Genomic DNA, 21,545 nt, shown 5'->3' on the forward strand with positions numbered 1-21,545 from the left:
CCATTACCTCTTGTCCTATCACTACAGTCCCTGATGAAGAGTCCTACTACAGTATCCTTGTAGTCACCTTCAGATATTGGATGGCTGCTATGAGGTCATCATGCAGCTTCTGTTCTCCAGGCTGAACAGCCCCAACTTTTTCAGGCTGTCTTCATACGGGAGTTTCTTCAGCCCCCAATCATCCTCGTGGCCCTCCTCTGGACTTGCTCCAACAGCTCCATGTCGTTCTTATGTTGAGGACACCAGAACTGCACACAATACTCCAAATGGGGTTTCATGAGAGTAAAGGGGCAGAGTCACCTCCTTTGGTCTGCTGGTCACGCTCCTTTTAATGCAGCCCAGGATACGGTTGGCTTTCTGGGCTGTGAGCGCACACTGCCGGCTCATGTTCAGTTTCTCATCGACCAACACCCCCAAGTCCTTCTCCACAGGGCTGCTCTGGATCGCTTATTTGTGCAACCTGTAGCTGTGCCTGTGACTGCCCTGACCCAGGTGTAGGACCTTGCACTTGGCTTTCTTGAACTTCTTGTGGTTGGCATTAGCCCACCTCTCAAGTCTGTCAAGGTTCCTCTAGATGGCATCTCTTCCCTCCAGTATGTCAACCTAACCACATAATTTAGTGTCGCCAGCAAACTTGCTGAGAGTGTACGCCATCCCACTGTCCATGTCACTGACAAATATACTGACTGGGATCGGACCCAATACCCACCCCTGATGAACATCACTCATTACCTGTCTCCAGCTGGACACTGAGCAGTTAACCGCAGCTATATGCAGGTGGCCATCCAGCCAATTCTGTATCCACCAGGTGGTCCATCCATCAAATTTATGTTCCTCCAGTTTAGAGACAAGAATGTTGTGTGGGACAGTGTCGAATGCTTTGCACAAGTCTGGGTAGGTGATGTCAGCTGCCCCTATCCATCGGTCTACTATTATTGCTTGTTGCTTGGGAGAAGAAACTCGCTACAACCTCCTTTCAGGTAGGTGTAGAGAGTGATAAGGTCCCCCCTGAGCCTCCTTTTCTTCAGGATAAAGAACTCCACGCTCCTCAGCTGCTCCTCCCAAAACTTGTGCTCCAGACGCTTCAGTAGCTTTGTTGCCCTTCTTTGGACATGCTTCAGCAGCTCAATGTCTTCCTTGTATTGAGAAGCCCAAAACTGAACACAGTATTTGAGGTACAGCATCACCAGTGCTGAGTTCTGACTCATCAGCTAGTGACTGTTCTCTGTGTTTGGAGAATTCACCTGCTAGATTTGCAGCAGAGGGGTTGCTATCTGTCACTCCTAAATCAGGTCCAAGTGCTGTAAAAGGAGTGTTTGTTGGTCAGTAGTAGCACTGTAGAAGATGAAGCTTCTTGATGGGTGCTATGGAGAGTACCAGTGAAAATTGCTCCAGCTGAGCTGGCTGTAGTGTATTACAGCTGTGCAGGTTCTTCACCTAGTGAAACTAGATGGTTAACACGGTGCTGTGAAAGTAGTTGGACAAGGAGATAATATTGTTGCTCAGCTTATTACTGAAACATTTAGATGGACCATGGAAAGTCACTCTGTCTGAAGATTTTTCTTATATTTGATCTGCTGGGCAGTGCAGAGTTAAAGTTGCACCTGTAATAGTCATTTATTCAGTCCAAGGTGTATAAAACATGCTGGTTCTGGCCTGGAAACATTTCATAAGGATAAAGGGTTGTAAGTGGGTGTGAGGCAGTATTTCACAGTTTGTCAGAGTAAGAGTTGATTTCCAGGAAGCTTAAAAGAAGCGGGTGTGCAGCCTTTACTGAAGCTTCATGAGATACAGTCACTTGGTTCCCATAAACTGCTTTGGAAAGCACAGCTAACATGTCTGACCTCTCTAAAAAGGCTGTCTTAAAATGCCATGTGTGGGAAATAGCATTTACAGTCTTGCAATAGAAACGTACTGTATGATTTGTTTCTTTTCAAGCTTTTTGACTTTTGTTTGTTTTTTATTTCTTCCCATCTTTCTCATTAAATCTACAACTAACAACCCAAGAGCCTATAGCATAAAGTCTACTGAGAAAGTTATAAGAAAAGTATCTTTTATTAGAAGAATGTGAACAAGTAATTGAAAGTTTCTAGATTTAGTTCATTTTGAATGCACTAGCTGTCTGAGCCTTGTGTAATTCAGACTGATTTTCAGAGTGGATCAGTTTGTGCTTTCAGTCACACAGTACTTGAAAGGTAGAAGGTTAGAGTTCTCTTTTCTTTAGGCATGGTATTACACCTACAGTGGATTGTACCCACTGCAGACCTGCAGACCAGACATTTGCAAATTGCAATCATAAAACTGAAATGAAGTCAATTGAAGGGACAAAGTGCACCTTTTAAAAGCTAGTTCAGTGATGACCCCAGGGTGGAAACCAGGCTGGAAAATCTGGCTCTGGTTTTATCCCACGGTTATGCTGACACACCTAAATATTACAAATGAACGTGTCACGGGAAGGGGAGTGGGCTTGTGAGGAATGCTTTGCATTCATTTATCTGTAGCTGGGAACTCAAGTTGTTTTTTTCCGAATTCTTGCAGGTGAAAGTGATGGTAAGGATTTGTCCCTCTCAAGGAGCACATGAAACATCTGAATCCATGTCCTTTCTAAAGGTAGACCCACGAAAAAAGCAAATCACATTTTATGATCCATCAGCGAGTGGGCCTTCCAATGCAGGTCATAGAAGAGGCGTTGTTGCTGTCCCAAAGATGTTTGCCTTTGATGCGGTTTTCCCCCAGGATGCTTCGCAGGTACTGGAGTCACTTGCATGAACCTCCAATCTTCTCATGGCTACTGCATTTGGCTGCTGGAAGAGTTCTTTCTGTTTCTGGGGAATTTTATTTAAATGAGTTGCCTTAATGCCTGGAAAAAAAACATGGTAATTAACAGACATGTGGGTAAATTCTAACATTTTTAGTTTAGTAGAGATGTAAAATTAAGGAATAATAGCTGGGGAGATGGATTTGCTGGCTAAGTTATCTTCTGCATTCCTCTTGTTAGAGAGAGACATACAGCCAATTTGAAGCTCAGTTTTCCATCCGGTTAGGTTTTAACACATTTGGTGTCACTGAAATAGTCCTTTCCCGCTGCTTTCAATGGCAAATGAACATGTGCTTAACATTAAACTAAATGCTGCTGTTAGGAGAAGAGATTGAACTAACCCTGTGGGATTGCTATAACTGAAACAGCTAGGGAGCTTTTATATTTTCTTTGCCAGTACAGTTTGTACTGTTTGACTGATTATTTTATCTTGATGGTTATGCTGCTGATGGTGTATGCCTTTCTTTGGCCTGCAAAATGGTGTATTTGTACAGTAATAGCCCCAGACATAGAATCTGATACACAGATGGGATGGCTGGTACTTGAGAGGATTGTGGGCTGCACTATATTCAGTGAAATTGTACTCATGGACACCTGAAATTTCCTCCTGGGAAAAATCTTCAGTTCAGAAGAAAAATCCCAGAACAGCTTTAGAAAGAACAAGAAATTCAGGAGTGTATGGGGAACTACTCCAAGTTTGAACTGCTGGGAAAAAAAATAGGGTGAAGAATACACCACAAAAATCCAAAATGAAAATGGTATGTTAATGTCAAGAAAACATGATAAGACCTAGTTCTGAATCCCACTCTCAGATCTTTTCCTAGGATTCTGTTTTAGGTTTTAGGTCCCAAACTAGGGATACGAAAATATCTATTAGATCCAAGTTTTAGCCAAGCACTAAAGATAGAGGATAACCTCCCACGTACATCAGTGACTAAAGCAATGGTAGCCACATCAGGAAGCTGTTTTTAATATCTTGCATAAGCTCAAATGGTGTCTTTGTGCAGAAATATGCAACAGTTATCTCAACGTTAGTCCAGAACTGAAGTGGCTTTCTATTACTTATGTTGCCAGCGCTGCTACAAAGTGGCTGCACAGCCTGCTTCTTTGCTGGTTTTGGCACCAGTCCTTAACATTGTTGACCCCTGGCTTGAGCTAGGCTCTTCCAGGTCTTTATGGTTGGCCTGTTGGGTGGCCTGTTTGTGGTGTTTCTGGGTGACATGGGCCAGTGCAGCCACTTTAGTGCAGGTATCATTACTTGAAGCAAGCTTATTGCCATGTACCTGTAAACACAGCCCTATAATTTCACTGTAGTTATATATTTACACCAACCATCTCCTCTTCCCCAGTTGTACTTAATAGATCATCTTATTGTACATGTGAAACCTTCCTTGATGTGGATAAACTGGTTTTAGTACACTCAAATATTTTAGCAAGTTCTCTTTTTGATGATGATATTTCCACTGGAAGAGGAAAATGTGGTGCTATGAAATCTTATTCAGGGATATTAATGCATTTTCTCCAGTATGTATGTCTTTTTAATTCCTGTGAGCACTCTTGAGTAGCTTAATTTCAGTGGAGTTGCTACCGTTGCAGAATAGCCTTGGCTGAGCTATTATATCAGCAGGAAGCCGGGCTGGATAGCATTCAGTTTGCTACATTAGTCATGGAATCAGTATTGCAAGAGAATTGGTTTACTAAAATTGAAAACTGTTTTAGGCTGTGGTAGCGTATTTTATTATTTTTTAAGATAGCATAGTTACTAAAATAATAGGATTGATGCTATTAAAATGGGAAGAATATTGAGCCTCAAAAATATTGAGTCATTCATTTCATTACAGAAGAATAGTAAAAACCATAGCAGTATATGCTCATTTACTTATTCGTCTCAAATCTTTCTTCCAGGCTGAGGTATGCTCTGGAACAGTAGCAGAAGTAATCCAGTCTGTTGTGAATGGTGCAGATGGTTGCATATTTTGCTTTGGTCATGTCAAGCTTGGTGAGCTCCCAAATTCGTTACAGTTAATTACTATGTCAGTTTGGTAATTACATGCTGTCAGCTCCTGGAACAATAAACCTGGAGTATATGAATAGATTAGAATTTCTTTTTAATTAGTTTTGCAAACTTATCATGGTTTATTTCGATACTGTGATTGTAAATTTTAATTTGAAAAGGTAAAATGTAACATCAGATTAGCTTAATCAAGAGCAAGTTACATAGGTGCATTGTGATGAAACTCAAAACATCAGAAACGTTTTTACCATTAATTTGTTGTTGGTCTGAGTTACAAAAATTGCAAAACTAATCGAATAAATAGCAATGGATTAATAATTAAATATTTTGCATTTTTGCATCTGTTCTTTCCCATTATCTGTGCAACACATGGCATTGCATGTAGTGTACAGTGGTGATATGAAGAGATACTGTCTTGTAGAAGAAAGGTGAATTAAGTTTATGTTTGTCTTTTAATTCTAGGAAAATCTTTTACCATGATTGGGAAAGATAACTCCACTCAAAGCCTTGGTATCATCCCCTGTGCAATTTCTTGGCTCTTCAAATTAATCAATGAACGTAAAGAAAAAACTGGGACTCGGTTCTCTATTAGAGTATCTGCTGTGGAGATCAGTGGCAAAGATGAAAACCTGAAGGATTTGTTAGCTGAAGTAGCCACTGGCAGCCTTCAGGATGGCCAGTCTCCTGGGGTTTATCTGAGAGAAGATCCAATATGTGGAACTCAGGTATAATGAATATCACAACATAGATTTTTCTGAGGCAGGCTTTCTTCTGCTTTCTATTTCCCTTTATCTGACAACAATTATGACAACTTTAAGACAGTAAAAAAATACTATTGGTTTTAATTTATAAGCCCTTCTCCCATGGTGTACATATTTGTTTCCTTTAGTGCCCTAGAGATTTAGCCAATTCAGCAAAAAATAATAAAAAAAGATGCCTCTATGCTAATTAATTATTTTCTTGTTTGTATTCAAGCTTCAAAACCAAAGTGAGCTAAGGGCCCCAACAGCAGAGAAAGCTGCCTTTTTCCTTGATGCTGCAATTGCTGCTAGAAGTACCAGCAAACCTGAATGTGAAGAAGAAGAGAGAAGGAATTCACATATGCTCTTTACTCTTCACATATACCAGTATCGCATGGAGAAGAGTGGCAAAGGAGGAAGTATGAATCTTACTACCATATTGTTTGTTTTCAAATGGGTTAGTTTAAACAATAATTTGCAATAAACTTAAAAAGAAAAAATGAAGTGAATCCTTAAGCCAGACAAGTCACCTTTAACTTTGGTAGCTGTGGCTAAAATATGGTTTCCTTTCTATTAATATTTAATTTGGTCATTATCCCATGCTGTATTCATTATTTTCCTCATTTGAATACATTTTGAATACCAAGTTTGGATTGAGTCCATGCAGGGAACGTGATTTACAACTGTTTTTCTACCCTTTTTTTTTTTTTAAGTGTCTGGAGGACGCAGCCGTTTGCATCTCATTGATTTAGGGAGCTGTGAAAAAGTGCTGAGCAAGAGCCGAGATGGAGGAGGCTCTCTGTGTCTGTCTCTCTCTGCCCTGGGCAATGTAATTTTGGCCTTAATTAATGGTGCTAAGCATGTGCCATATAAGTAAGTGAATTATTGTCTGAATTATCTTAAATTTGTGGCTGGTGTTACCTTAGCAATGAACTGCATCAACAATTTACTCTTTACCTAAGATGAAGTTAAAGCAAGTTCTGTTGGAGAGGAGTCTGTTGTCTTTTAAGGTCATAGAATCATAGAATGGTTTTGGTTGGAAGGGACCTTAAAGATCATTTAGTTCCAGTGCCCCTGCTGTGGGCAGCTACACCTTCCGCTAGATGGGCAGCTACAGTTTTCGCTAGACCTGCTTTCCCTAAGCCCCATCCAACCTGGTTTGAACACTTCCAGGGATGGGGCAGCAAGGGCTTCTTTGGGCAACCTGTGCCAATGTCTCGCCACTCTCATAGTGAAGGATTTTTTACTAATACCTAATCTAAATCTCCCCTCTGTTAGCTTAAAGACATTCCCTCTTGTACTATCCCTACATACCCTTGTAAAAAGTCCCTCTCCAGCTTTCTTGTAGGCTCCCTTTACTTGACCAGAAAGCTGCTAGAAGGTCAATTCTATATTATAGATACATGTTTCTATTCATCTACCTGCATATAAGTGTATATATATATATATATATATATACACACACAAAATATTTTAAATGTCACATAACAATGTGAAATTCTGAATTACATGGCCAAAAATTATATGTATGTTGGTATAGGCTTACATTTGCTCAAATATCAGGGAGGGTTTGATTGTTGAAAAACATGGGGGAGGATGGCCAAAATGTTTTGTTTCTTCTACCTCCTGTTTGTTCCCCGGTTTTGGAATTTAGACTGATCTCGGCCAGCTGGACATTAGTGAACAATTTAATCAGAATTTAATAGGATCTTCTCTCCTTTTTCCAAATTTAAAAATTGTATTGAAATTTCAGAAAATACTAGAGAGTTTATCAACTGTTGTCATCAAAGGTTATTATTTCTGCATGCCTTTTTGAATATATCTTTTCAGTTAAAAAAAAGACCACTATGTTGCACATTTGTTTATCAGAAGCAAACACTTAGTTGTGTTCCTTTGTGGAGTGTACTTAACAATAATATTGTGTCAAACACACCTGTGGGGACCCCAGCTCAAAAACACCACCACATTGTAAAAACCTTACCAACACATTGTAAAAACCTTACCAGAACTTGGCCTTCAGTTCTTAAATTTAATTGCTGCTTGCAATTAATCTTCATGCATTATACCTTTGTGCTGATGTTACTAAACATGTCATTTCACAGATATATGTAGTGTTGCATCTCAAGCAGGTGTTTCTTCTTTCTGTGTTTGGAGGAAAAGTACTTTCCTCAGGCTAGTTCCAATTTTTTGGGTAGAGGATGGATGGGTTAAAATAGGGAAGGGCAGATGCTCAACTGTCACCTACCATGCTTTAGTGAGTAGACATGATGGTAGTTCCCATGTGTTGGGCCAGCTCAGGGGGGCGATAGGAAGCAGCCTCCTGAGAGGACTGGGGAGAGATGTCTTGGAGCCCAGTGGAAGACAAAATGTCACCTATCTTGCCAGCTTTGCTGTCCATAGTGGAGGACTTTCATCACCAGGAAAGCCTTCAGAGAGAAGTTCTGCTTCCCATTTGCTATGTCAGAGCAGACAGCCACAGGCAGAATGGAAACTAGATGGGTGTCGCTAATAATGTATTTCTGATATCTAACATTGTTATATTTGTTTAGCAATTTCTTACCATTTCTGCTGACTTATTTTTTAGTTCTTATCAAAACTGTTTGCAGGGAGCTCATGACCTTAGCTATCCAGGCGTTAAGTCTGCTCAGCTAAAAAGCTCATGAGCTTTTTAGGTAATATGAGCTAAACTTGAGATAACTAAACTAGTTATCAATCATTTGTTTTACAGTTGTCCAAGTAAAGAGTAAAATAATTTGTTATACTGCAAATACATAGGCAGATAAGTAATTAAAATATTGGTATCTTTTGTACATTTTAAGTGTGGTCAAATAATAGGAGCGTATTTCTTATCTGCACGTACCACACATGCATATATCCTATGAAAGTGAAAGCACAGCTTGTGGTGTAAAAATCTGAAAAAAAAAGAGTTATTTCTTTAAGCCATCCTGGTGTTCTAATTTGTTACACAGGGACAACAAGTTGACAATGTTGCTGAGGGAATCACTTGGGAACATCAACTGCAGAACTACTATGATTGCGCATATTTCTGACTCCCCAGTCAATTATGCAGAAACTCTCACCACCATTCAACTTGCATCACGGATCCACCGAATGAGAAAGAAGAAGTCTAAGGTTGGTTCACAAACATGCAGAAATTAATTCATTTGAAAATGAGTTTTCCTAACCTCTTGGTGGGAGAACATGGGATTTCTCAGCGGTAAGAAATAGTACAAAATGCATAAAAGCTCAGGAGATGAACTGACAAATGACTTGGCACTGGGCCATCATCCCACCTCCAGTCCTTAATCCTGAAATTACCTTCTTTTTGTTCCAAATACGTATTTTTTCTTTGCTTATATGTGGAACTATCTCAAAAGCTCCTATTTGTATTAATTAAAGAATAATAAAGAAGGAATAGAAAACTCTTGCGGAGAAAGAAAATGCATAATATTTAATGGAAATTATCTAAAAAGGTGTGATGATTGTATTGCTCCTGATGTAGTAAAATCTATGCAGCATGACCTTGTTATTTTAATTCACACTCAACATTTTCCACTAGATGTAGTTGTGATAGTATAAAAAAAGCACAGATTATATAGCAAACCTGGCTTTTGAATCAATTACATGTACATATTTATATACCTATATATCAGTATTAGTAAAATCTCCCTTATTGATCATGTACAGTATGCATCCAGCTCATCTGGAGGAGAGAGTTCATGTGAAGAAGGACATGTCCGCAGACCACCCCATTTGCGACCCTTCCACCCACGAACTGTTGCTCTTGACCCCGATTTTCCTGTCCTGAGTATATCTAGTGATCCAGATTATTCCTCCAGCAGTGAACAGTCTTGTGATACTGTCATCTATGTTGGTCCCAATGGTGCAGCTTTGTCTGACAGGGAATTGACAGATAATGAAGGTCCTCCAGAGTTTGTTCCCATAATCCCATCCCTAAACAAGAAGAGAAGTAAAGACAATTCTGCTATTGGTAGGAGTTCTGATAAGGACCATTTTAAATGCAACACTTTTGCTGAACTGCAAGAAAGGTTAGAGTGCATTGATGGAAGTGAGGAACCCATCAAATTTGCTTGTGGAGAAATCTCTCTTGTATCCAATTGCAGTCCAGTCCCTGGAGGTACAGAAAATACACAGTCTAAGCTGATAAAGGAGAAAATATTTTCTCCTTCTGGAGGATGTAAGAAACCAATTGCACAAGAAACCGCATCTCCCCAAATAGGACATAACCTTCCTTACCAGGCTGTTGCACCAAGGGGTGGCAATGGCAATTGTCATGAAAAGAGCACACCTCACTTGAAAATGGAGCTTTCCAAGCCACAGAGCAGAGCTGACCACACAATAATAGACTCAGTACTGGAGGGGGAGAGAGAGACAATCACCGATTCCCTCCAGTCCTCAAGGTGTAGCCCTTCAAGGAATACAGAACATAATAAAGCCACAGCTGAATGTGTAATTAAGGAAAAGTCCTTGTACATGAAGAGACCCTTGCCAAGCCCAGCACCTCCACCTCCACAGCAGAAAGAGGACATAGTGAGCTCCAAAGCTGAGAATTTGGAGCTGGACAATAGCAATGCAGTTCGGACTCCTCCTGTGGGCATGAGCAAGCAGATGGGAAACAAACCTGAGCAAAACCCTGTAGGAAGCACCTTCTTAGTTGGTAGCAATGCCCAGAATCAGTCAGGTGCGATAGAGGTACACAGCTTCAGGTCAGCATTCAGAGGGAAGTGTTTTGACCGGGATATACTAACCACCACAGTGACTTTGCAGCAGCCTGTTGAGCTAAATGGAGAGGATGAGCTTGTTTTCACCGTGGTGGAAGAACTGTCCATTAGTGGGATTATGGATAATGGAAGACCATCCAGTATCATTAGCTTCAATAGCGACTGCTCCCTTCAGGCCCTTGCATCAGGTTCGAGGCCAGTCAGTATTATCAGCAGCATAAATGATGAGTTTGATGCTTATACCTCACAGGAGACTTCAACTGGTGTAAATATTGATATTGTTGTGCCCTTTGCTAAGGATCCTTTTACCAGCAGTAGACGTTCCTCCATCAGTTCATGGCTTAGTGAAGTCAGCATCTGTACGATTGAAAGTGATGGAGCCCAGTCTAGTGACAGTTTTGTCGCACAGTCATCTTACAGCTATAATCAGTCCGAGGAGCCCTTTAACTTGGATTCATCCCATTTATCTGTCCCCCTGAAAAGCGCTCTGAATGATAGTGGATTTTGCTTCTCTGAAGTGGACAGTGAGAGCTTGAGTTCCAGCAAGCTGTCCTCAGGCATTATCAAAAGCCCTCAAACCTCTGAAACTACCAAAGCATCTGCGATAAAAAGTGCTTTTTGTGTCGCTGATCAGCCCATAAAAATAAAATTTTGTAATTCTCGTGATATGCCTGTGTTAGAAACCATACATTCTAGTCTTCCTAGGAAAACAAAAACTACCTCGTCTGCAATCCACAATAATACTGTCCTCAGCTATAAAGAGCTGCAGAATCCTCATGGTGTATTTGAAGATCCCTGGCTGTTGCGCACTGATTATCAGTTGGAAGCAAAACCTGCAGACTCACTGGTGTCTCCAGAATCTTATGCATTTGGTACTGAGAAGCAGCCAGGAAAAGCTTCCCAGTATTTTGATGCAGCATCCAGGCCAACAAAGTCGCAGACTATGCTTGCCTGTTCACAGAGGGTTGTGGATGGTTGTGAAATGGCCTGCAAATCCTCCAGCGGAGCTGCAAAGAAGTCAGAAGTTGTGATGAAGATACCACAGCTGAAAAGAGGAGCCACCACGCTGGGAGTGATGCCAGTGTCGCACGCTAACAGTGCTTTGTTGGAGGCTGTGACCCGAGGGAATTCAGATGTTCCCTTGACTACTGGCAGCTTGAAATCATCACTGGAAAAGAAGAGTGCACCACAGAAGTCAACCATGCTGGCCAGGCTGGGTGGGCCAACACCTCCAACGCCTCCTGTACGTAAATCAAGCCTGGAACAGAAACCTGTTGGTCTGGGTAATGGTGGGGGAAAAGCCTCCAGCCTCGACTTTGCCAGAGCTGCCATGTTGAAAGCTGAAGATGAAGCAGATTTACGGTTGAAAGCTGGGTCTTACTTCAGCGAAAGTGCCAGCAGCAAAATGAGCCTGAGAGGCGACCACTCTTTGCCCAAGATGACATCCAGTTTGAAGGCAAAGGGATCAAAGAGTGAAGCTGTGCACCGTTATGGGAGCCACATGTCCCTGGAGAGATGCGACAGCCTGACATCAGTTGGATCCAAAGCAAGTGTGGTGAGGGATAATGGGAGCACCAGCAACAGCCGGGCAGGGCGCTCTGTCCCCAGACTGGGTGTCCCCCCTGTTACCTCTGGTGTGGGTTTATCACCACCCTTCACTGCCCCTGTGCCTGGGAAAAACAGCCAGGGAAAACCCACAGCTAACCAGAAGGTACAAGTGAATGGAAATAAAAACCGAGGCCTTACCACCAGCGGGTCAAAGTCTCTCAGTTCCTCTGTGAAGTCCCTGACACAGCCTGCAGGGAAGGGCTCTGGCATGGCCCCCAGCGGGAAGGCAGCCCCCCGTTCCGTGCAGCCCGTCAGCGGCAAACCTGGCCGAGGGACGATCATGGGGACCAAGCAGGCTATGAGAGCAGCCAACAGCCGCGTGAACGAGCTGGTGTCAGGCAGCTCTGCCAAGGTGGGCCACTTCCGAGGCTCCACCGACTCTGACAGTGGCAATGACAGTGGCATTAACCTCAGTGATGAGAAGTCACAAATCCCAGTGCTGCCATCTCCATACAGCAAGATAACAGCACCCCGGCGGCCTCAGCGGTACAGCAGTGGGCACGGCAGTGACAACAGCAGCGTCCTAAGTGGGGAGCTGCCGCCAGCCATGGGGCGGACAGCTCTGTTTTACCACAGCGGAGGCAGCAGTGGCTACGAGAGCATGATTCGGGACAGCGAGGCTACTGGCAGTGCCTCCTCAGCGCATGACTCCATGAGTGAAAGCGGAATGTCATCACCAGGCCGGATGAGGAGCCTCAAGTCCCCCAAGAAACGATCGACAGGTAAGAAACAAAGGAGAAAGTGGCCAGGTGTCCACTTGTGCTCCACGAGTGGGTTTTCATGGTGTCTCTGACAGAGGAGGAGAAGGTTTGGGGGAAGCTCAAAGTGGGGAGGTGGACTGAATGCATTCACTTGCATGTGCACATTTATCACTGAGACAGCAGCTACTTGTCATTTATTTCACTTCAAAGGTGCAGGTGTGACACAGAAGCTATAGTGGAGGGGGCAGGAAAGGTGCCAGGTGCCCTGGGGTGCCAGCCACCTCCCTCGGAGGGAGGAGGGAGCAGATATCCGCGGGCAGATGGGATGTTCGTTCTTCCCTCAGCAGGGTCAGCAGTGAGCACTGCACCAGGGTGGCCCAAAATAGGAGGGTGTAATGAGTGGGTTGGGAAGAGTGAAGGTGCTGGGTGGGTGCTGATGAGTTTCTGTGAGGATCAAGTGAGTGTTGGAAAAGATCACTGAGAGAAGGGCAGTGAGAAGAGGATCTCTGCTGCCAGGTGTCTGTGAGGAAATTTCAGTGAGAGGGGCTGGGACTGTAGTTTAGAAACACATGAATAGGTCTGGAGGAGAGGAGAGCGTGAAATAATGAGGATTGCTGAATGCATATTAGGTTACCCAAAGGTAAGGCTCAGGGGCAGAGCAGTAGGGTGTGTATGTAAGGTGTAGCAACTCTTATAGTAATATTACCAGCTGATTGCAAAATTATGTATTGCACTGTAATAGCTCTTTTATAAAGAAATTTTAGTGTACCTGTAGATACTATAAGCAATAGGAAAATGACTGGGGGAGGTGCTCAGAGAAGGTGGCTCTAGCTCGCGTACTGTGCCAAGTCTGGCATGTCTGACCACACCAGGCAAAGGTGGACATACAAGAGCCAGGTCATTCTGGTTCTCTGGGGTGTTTCCTTATTGCTTTTGCATGTGGTGCTCATGCAAGTGCCACTGGTTGTAGCCAGCTTCAAAATCAGGTTCACATGACTGCTGTTGCAGTCTTCGTTTTTATTGATTTAGGTTAAAGTCCTGTAGTATTTTAAAGAATCAGTGGCAATTGGTGCCATGTAGCTAATGAGCACAGCTACATTCAGCAATCTAAGCATATTGAATGTTGGAAATACAGTAGGAACTAATATCAGCAATGTGCTGAATCTGAGCTTTTGATTGGAAAGCGATAATTCTTACAATCCCTAGAGACATCCATGATGCTCAGTTCTGACAGAAAAAGAAACGAGTGAAGATGACGTAGACCTTATGGTGCTTTCTGGTCAAAGCAACTGAGTGGCTTCAGCAGGTGATAAATCATTTTGGAAACTTAGTGCAACGTTCACTGCAGTTCTCTTTCCATGGCATATCAACCTCTTAAACCTTTCTTACAAATCAGTATTAACAGCTGTGTAAGTGGCACGCATATTGAGAAGGTATTACCCACTGATGGATTTGTATTTGGTTTTGCCCCAGGAAATGCTTATAAGGTCTGTAAAATGACAAAGTATTTCTTTTTCCATTTGAAATGTCTCTGTATCAATAAATTATGTATTACTTTTTTGGAGTGCTGTAGACTTTGAGACAATAACGTGCTTTGTATGTGAAATGAGGTTTCCTAGGAAGTTCCTTAAATACTTCTTACAAGAATTGTTTGGTGCAGAACCATTATTAATCTACAGTATATTAGAATTTTTGAAAAGTGTTAAAGATGATTGGAGTAGCTTATGTTACTCCAGACTGCATTGAAATCGTGCAGTTTCTGGATTTAAGAACAGATCCTACTTCTGTATATGTCACTGGAAACCTTGTCCCTTATCCTTCAACTAATCTTTGGAGAAAGGATGTTTACCCTGGCTGGTACAGTGGATATGAAGTTTGCATCTCTTCAGTGTCCTTTTCAGAAGGATCCAGCTGTCACTAAAGTGGTTACAACATCGGAGTTACAGCAGGTGGTTTCAGCAGGCAGGTGATAGTGGTGATTCAGGTTAAATCTATTAGGGTTGTGAGAAATATGAACAGGTGTTGCAGAAGTAGAAGCAAGCCTTCCAAAACATTCTCATTGTGATTGTTCTTGTGTCGTGGTTTAAACCCAGTCAGGCAACTTGTTCACTCGCTCCCCCCCCTTCTTTACCTCCCCCTACTCCCGGAGGGACAGAGAGGAGAATCAAAAAGAATGCAACTCCCACAGGTTGAGATAAGAACAGTTTAGTAACTAAGGTATAACACAAATCACTACTGCTACCACCAATAATAACAATGATAAAGGAAATAACAAGGGAAGAGAATACATCATCTCACCACCAGCCGACCGATAACTCGGCCCCCCAGCCCGACCAAGCTCTGCCCAATACCTCCTCCAACCCTGCAGTCCCAACCCTTCCGGCTAACTCCCAGTTACCTCCTGGGCATGACATGCTGTGGTATGGAATACCTCTTTGGTCAGTTTGGGTCAGGTGTCCTGTCTCTGCTTCCCCCCAGCTTCCCCTCCTCCCTGGCAGAGCATGAGGCTCACAAAGTCCTTGGACAAACCAAAACATTATTGTTATCAGCTCTGTTCCCAAGCTGAATGCCAAAACACTGCACTGCACCAGCTACCAAGAAGGAGAAAAATGACTGCTCCTGCTGAACCCAGGACATCTTGTTACTTAGAAATTAGCAAGGGTGCAAATAAGAACTAGGAATGTTTTTCTTAAGAATAGGTAACGTGCAGTAACCATGCTGGTGTCTATGTCAGTGTCTTGCTTTGGGGTTACCTGCTGGGATTTTGTCTCCATTTCATGTTTATGTTTGTGACAGAGCTTACCTGAAGCCTTAACTTGCACTTAACTCTCCTGTAGAGGTCTCAGCCCAGAAGTTGTTCTGGCATCACTGTCCTCTGAGCAGCACAGTCTGTTTGATGTGGTCACTTCTGTAAGAAGACCAGAAGGTAGATGTCTTACATCTGAGTTGGCTTTCAGTAAGACGAGGAAATTAGGCGCTAAATTTATTGTCACAAGTCACCCAAAAGCTCCTTATACTTACTGCTACCATATGACATTTCCGCTTGCTTCTGGTGGTCTTCAGCCCTCCTATCTATCTAGAGATTGGACTGCAGCCTTATTAACATTGCCTGACCAGCTCTATGCATGTACTCATTCTTGACACATGTAGTGTATAGGTCAGCCTTTTAGAGAGTTAAGAGAGACTTAGAATTGTAAAAAGTGCTGGACACCAAAGTGCCAATTCTTGTATACGAAGGTATCAGCACTTTTGAAGGACATAACTCATGAAACTTGAGCCCTAGCAGGTGCATCAAGGAGGCAGTTTGTTGTTTGTAAGTCTGGGAGCACTCCTGTTGATGAATTGGTGAGTTTCGTCATCTTCTGAGCTTCTGAGTGCTGGTATGAATTGATGGTGATATGCCCTGACATTAGAGGTGGCTCAAGTTGCAGCTTAGTTTGTTGCTGCTTTCTGAATGCCTCCCAGCCCCACAAAGTTCACTGAAAACTGCTGGTATTTAGCACTGTCCTGGGTTCAGCAGTAGCAGTCATTTTTTCTCCTTCTTTGTAACTGGTGCAGTGCTGTGGTTTTGACTTTCAGCCTGGGAACAGCGCTAATAACACTGGTGTTTTTAGTTGCTGCTTAGCAATGTTTAGTCTAACCAAGGATGCTCTGCCAGGGAGGAGGGGAAGCCAGGAGGAAGCAGAGGCAGGACACCTGACCCAAACTAACCAAAGAGGTATTCCATACCACAGCACATCATGCCCAGTATATAAACTGGGGACAGTTACCTGGGAGGCCTAGATCATTGCTCGGGTCAGGCTGAATATTGGTCGACGGGTGGTGAGCGGTTGTATTCTCTTCCCTTGTTATTTCCCTTATCATTATTGTTATTGGTGGTAGCAGTAGTGATTTGTGTTATACCTTAGTTACTGGACTGTTCTTATCTCAACCTGTGTGAGTTATGTTCTTTCAATTCTCCCCATCCCTCCAGGAGCAGTGGGGAGGAAGGGGAGCACTGAGAGAGCAACTACGTGGTTCTGAGTTACTGACTGGACTTAAACGACGACAAACACCTTAACGCATTGGTAGTAGTTCTGGAGGGACTTGCTTGCTCTTTGCAACAAGATAATAAAATGAGAAGGATCTTGGAAAATCTTGCTTGACTTCATCTGGAGGAGCAGGAGATTTCCAGATTCATCTGTCGTTATCAGTATTGGGTTGAAATAACTGTCTCATTGCCATTATAAGGTAATGAATGCCCTTGTAGCCCACCAGCTTATTTTGCAAGAAAAGATTAAAGAACTGAGACTCAGACATCTGCTTTGGGAGGGAAACTGCTGTTATTCCCATCCATGAACTAAGAGAAACATACTTTGTTACGGTAATAACTTGATTAGCAGCCTAAGGGTATTTTACTAAAAGAAAAGATCAAGAAAAGCATTTCTTCTTAAATATCCTGAGAACCTAGATCTTTCTTGAATTCACTACAGTACATTCTGCAGTCTGTTAATCTCTTAGGAGTCTGAGGCATCTTTATCTTATGTATTTTAGGTCTCCAGCGTCGTAGACTGATTCCTGCTCCGTTGCCAGATGCTGCCTCCCTAGGAAGAAAACCCAGTGTCACTGGCCAATGGGTTGATCTACCACCTTTGCCAGGCACTCTAAAAGAGCCATTTGAAATTAAAGTTTATGAGATTGATGATGTGGAACGATTACATCGACACAGACAAGAGGAAACTGAGGTCAGCACATATTTTACGACAACTGTAGACAACTTAAATTACAGTATACAGGCAGAGTTCTTGCTTGAATGCCGGAATGGTATTGAGGAAATTGATTGCAATTAAATCACTATAATTGTTAATTTTACAATTTGTATGTTGGGGTACTCTTAACACAGAAAATGAAATGATTACTCTCTGAAATTAATTGTGGCTAATGTGACTGATGGTGTAAATGTAAGTTACCAAGAAATACATTATGAGAAGATTTTATGATCTTAGCCTGGCTGATGAAACCTTACAGGGTCCTTCAGCGGCAGGGTCATTAACTCTTTACGTAAATGACAGAATTCTATTAAATCAGGGATACACTGAGTTTAATTTACTAGTAATTGGAAAACACTTCGACTCATTCTATTTTGGAGACTAGAATTCTATATTCTTCTGATGCCTTTTTTCCATTTCTTTTATAATAGCCTTTCCAGGATGTTGAGAAGGTAGGAATGCTTTTAAAAAAATAAGAATTTGTGTGTTTGAGGATTATATATACCTCTAACATTATTATTAGGCTGTGTTTATAATTTATATTGCTGAAAAAAAAATCCTCTACAAGCAGTAGTAATTTCAGAATGTATTGAGAAGTTTGCTAATTCAGAGAAGTGCAATGAATGCTTAAGTGATGTAGCATGCTCTTCCTTTAGATTAGAATCTATTAATGTAAAGTTCAAGTAAGAAAATCACCCAAAACCTGACAGAGCCACCAACCCCACAACAAAACAAAACAATCTACCTGCTAAGTCTTACAAACAAGGAGGTGGGAGCATTCTGTGTCAAACTGTTGGAGGTCAGCTCATAACAGGCAAATTAATGAAATGGTCTTTCTGTGTCTTAAAAGGGTCTGATGTATTTCCATACCAAGCTGAAGATACTAGAAAGGCGCCAGCAGCGAATCAGAGAAGTAAAGGCAAAGCATGAATTTTTGAAGGAAGAGTTGGAAGAGACCAAGTGCAGGTTGATGATGGATCCAAATAAATGGAAAGATGACTGTGAGTATTTTTCAAAACCAGCAATAATGTAACATCATGTAACAAATATTCAGCATATGAGAAGTCCCAATGAAAAAGTTAAGCACTTGCAAAGATAGTTTGCTGAATTGAGCCCTAAAATACTCTGACTCCATTCATATTTCTGTGATGCGGGATTTGTTCAGTGCTGAGTAGGACTAAAAATGAGCGCCCCTCTCACCCCCCAAACCAATTAGAAGAAAATGTCAAAACAATGTAGAGACTCACTGTGATGCTTGTTAATATTAAATATTTACATAACCTTTTATTATCCTTCCTTCCAAAGAAGGAATAAAATGTTACCATATCCGTGTTACAGCTTGGAAACTGAGGCATGAGATTTGTTTACAGTCAGAGTGCTGTGCTTAACTAGAGCCTCAAGGTAGAGTTTTGAATCTGCTGAACTAATTGAAAAAAATTTCTAGTTCTAGAGAAATAAAATTGTACTCTACACAGGACCCAAGTTTGTAGGCCAGGTCTAGTGGGGGCTGGTGGAGCTGATCTGATAAAGGAGGGAAAGAGCAGTTTTGGTAGGAGGCTTGCCAGACTGGTCAAGGAGGCTTTAAACCAGATGTGTTGGGGGAGGGGGGCATCATTCCATCCCAACACACCCAGTCAGTTGCCAGAACCTATAATAAATGATCGGAGCAATGTAGAGATATTCCAGCCGCTCCAGCCAGTGAGCCGGCTTCATTTGGAGCTCGGCTTGGAAGCCTCTGTACAAACTCCCATAGCATGGGGAACAAACAAGAGGAATTAGAGATGTGTGCACGTCTACGGGGGTATGATATAATAGGCATCACAGAAACATGGTGGGATGGCTCCTATGACTGGAGTGTTGGAATGGAAGGTTACAGGCTCTTTAGAAAAGACAGGCCTGGCAGGTGGGGAGGGGGAATTGCCCTTTATGTGAGGGATAGGCTGGAGAGTATGGAACTCAGTCTGGGGACAGGTGAGCAGTTAACAGAGAGTTTGTGGGTCAGGGTTAAAGGGAATACAGCTATGGGAGACATTACTGTGGGGATCTGTTACAGACCGCCTGGTCAAGAAGAACATATGGATGAAGCACTCCATAGACAGATAGGAAAAGCCTCACGCTCACAGGCCCTTGTTCTCATGGGGGACTTCAACCACCCTGATATCTGTTGGAAGGACGGTATGGCCCGGCACAAGCAATCCAGGAGGTTCCTCAATTGTGTAGAAGACAATTTCCTTCTGCAAGTAATAGAGGAGTCGACAAGGAGAGGTGCCATGCTTGACCTCGTGCTCACCAACAGGGAAGGGCTGGTTGGAAATGTGACTCTCCAGGGTAGCCTTGGATGCAGCGATCATGAGATGGTTGAATTCGAGATCCTCAGGACAGTGAGAGGAGCGTGCAGCAAGCTCACTGCCCTGGACTTCAAGAGAGCAGACTTTGGCCTCTTAAGGAACCTGCCTAGTAAGGTTCCATGGGATGCAGCCCTAGAGGGCAGAGATGCCCAGGACTGTTGGTTGATATTCAAGGATCACCTGCTGCAAGCTCAGGAGTGTTGCATCCCAGCTAGAAGGAAGTGCAGCAGGAGGGCCAGGAGACCTCCTTGGATGGATAAGGAGCTGCTGAGGAAAATTCAGTTGAAAAAAGAGGCTTATAATAAGCAGAAGCAAGGACAGGTGGCATGGGAAGAGTACAGGGATGTTGTCCGGGAAGCTAGGGACCAGGTTAGGAAAGCTAAGGCCCAGTTAGAATTAAACTTAGCTAGAGGTATTAAAGATAACAGGAAGGGATTCTACAGGTATGTAGCAAATAAAAAACAGAGTAAGGAGAACGTAGGCCCCCTCAGGAAGCTCTCAGGAGAACTGGCTACACAAGATTTGGAGAAGGCTGAGGTTCTGAATGACTTCTTTGCCTCGGTCTTCACTGGCAAAGGCTCTGACCAAACCACCCAAGTCTTGGAAGGCAGATGCAGGGACTGTGAGAATGAAGACCTGAACGTGCACAAGTCCGTGGGTCCTGATGAAATCCATCCACAGGTCCTGAAGGAGCTGGCAAATGAAGTTGCGAAGCCGCTGGCCATCATATTTGAGAAATCATGGCAGTCAGGTGAAGTTCCCGATGACTGGAAAAAGGGAAATATAACCCCCATTTTCAAGAAGGGGAAAATGGATGACCCGGGGAATTACAGAGCAGTCAGCCTCACCTCCGTGCCTGACAAAATCTTGGAGCACATTCTCCTGGAAGGCATGCTAAGGCACATGAAAATCAACAATGTGCTTGGTGACAGCCAGCATGGCTTCACTGAGGGGAAATCCTGCCTGACCAACTTGGTGGCCTTCTATGATGGGGCTACAGAACTGATGGACAGGGGTAGAGCAGTTGATGTCATCTACCTGGACTTGTGCAAAGCGTTCGACACTGTCCCACACGACATCCTTGTCTCTGAATTGGAGAGACATCAATTTGATGGATGGACCACGCGGTGGATAAAGAACTGGCTGGATGGCTGCACACAAAGAGTTGTGGTCAATGGCTCAATGTCCGGCTGGAGACCAGTAACGAGTGGTGTCCCTCAGGGATCGGTGTTGGGACTGGTCTTGTTCAACATCTTTGTCACCGACATGGACAGTGGGATTGAGTGCGCCCTCAGCAAGTTTGCCGATGACACCAAGCTGTGTGTTACGGTTTATACACTGGAGGGAAGGAATGCCATCCAGAGGGACCTCAACACACTTGTGAGATGCACTGATGCCAGCCTCATGAAGGTTAACCGTGCCAAGTGCAAGGTCCTACACCTGGGTCGGAGCAATCCCAGGCACAGCTACAGGTTGGGCAGAGAAGAGATTCAGAGCAGCCCTGTGGAGAAGGACTTGGAGGTGTTGGTCGATGAGAAAATGAACATGAGCCGGCAGCATGTGCTTGCAGCCCAGAAAGCCAACTGTATCCTGGGCTGCATCAAAAGGAGCGTGAGCAGCAGGTCGAAGGAGGTGATCCTGCCCCTCTACTCTGCTCTTGTGAGACCTCACCTGGAGCATTGTGTGCAGTTCTGGTGTCCTCAACATAAAAAGGACATGGAACTGTTGGAACAAGTCCAGAGAAGGGCCACGACGATGATCAGGGGACTGGAGCACCTCCCGTATGAGGACAGGCTGAGGAAGTTGGGGCTGGAGAAGAGAAGGCT

The 21,545-nt window shown here is 43.2% G+C and overlaps 1 protein-coding gene across 2 annotated transcripts in view; it reads left to right on the top strand.

The window, feature by feature from the left end:
* KIF26A (kinesin family member 26A) overlaps positions 1-21,545 on the top strand; it is a 108,549-nt gene that overhangs the window by 85,091 nt on the left and 1,913 nt on the right. The window contains exons 6-15 of one of the 2 annotated variants that reach the window (XM_062628078.1): positions 2,539-2,748; positions 4,724-4,817; positions 5,295-5,557; positions 5,808-5,991; positions 6,286-6,445; positions 8,542-8,704; positions 9,260-12,644; positions 17,157-17,347; positions 17,803-17,823; positions 18,222-18,372. In XM_062628078.1, the coding sequence (XP_062484062.1) occupies positions 2,539-2,748; positions 4,724-4,817; positions 5,295-5,557; positions 5,808-5,991; positions 6,286-6,445; positions 8,542-8,704; positions 9,260-12,644; positions 17,157-17,347; positions 17,803-17,823; positions 18,222-18,372 (4,822 nt within the window). The remainder of the gene's footprint in view (positions 1-2,538; positions 2,749-4,723; positions 4,818-5,294; positions 5,558-5,807; positions 5,992-6,285; positions 6,446-8,541; positions 8,705-9,259; positions 12,645-17,156; positions 17,348-17,802; positions 17,824-18,221; positions 18,373-21,545) is intronic. The other variant, XM_062628079.1, reaches the window with a different exon arrangement.

This window comes from Pezoporus occidentalis, unplaced genomic scaffold (assembly GCF_034315485.1).
Source record: "Pezoporus occidentalis ecotype Australia unplaced genomic scaffold, CSIRO_AGI_Poc_V1 ctg31, whole genome shotgun sequence".
Lineage (NCBI taxonomy): Eukaryota > Metazoa > Chordata > Aves > Psittaciformes > Psittacidae > Pezoporus > Pezoporus occidentalis.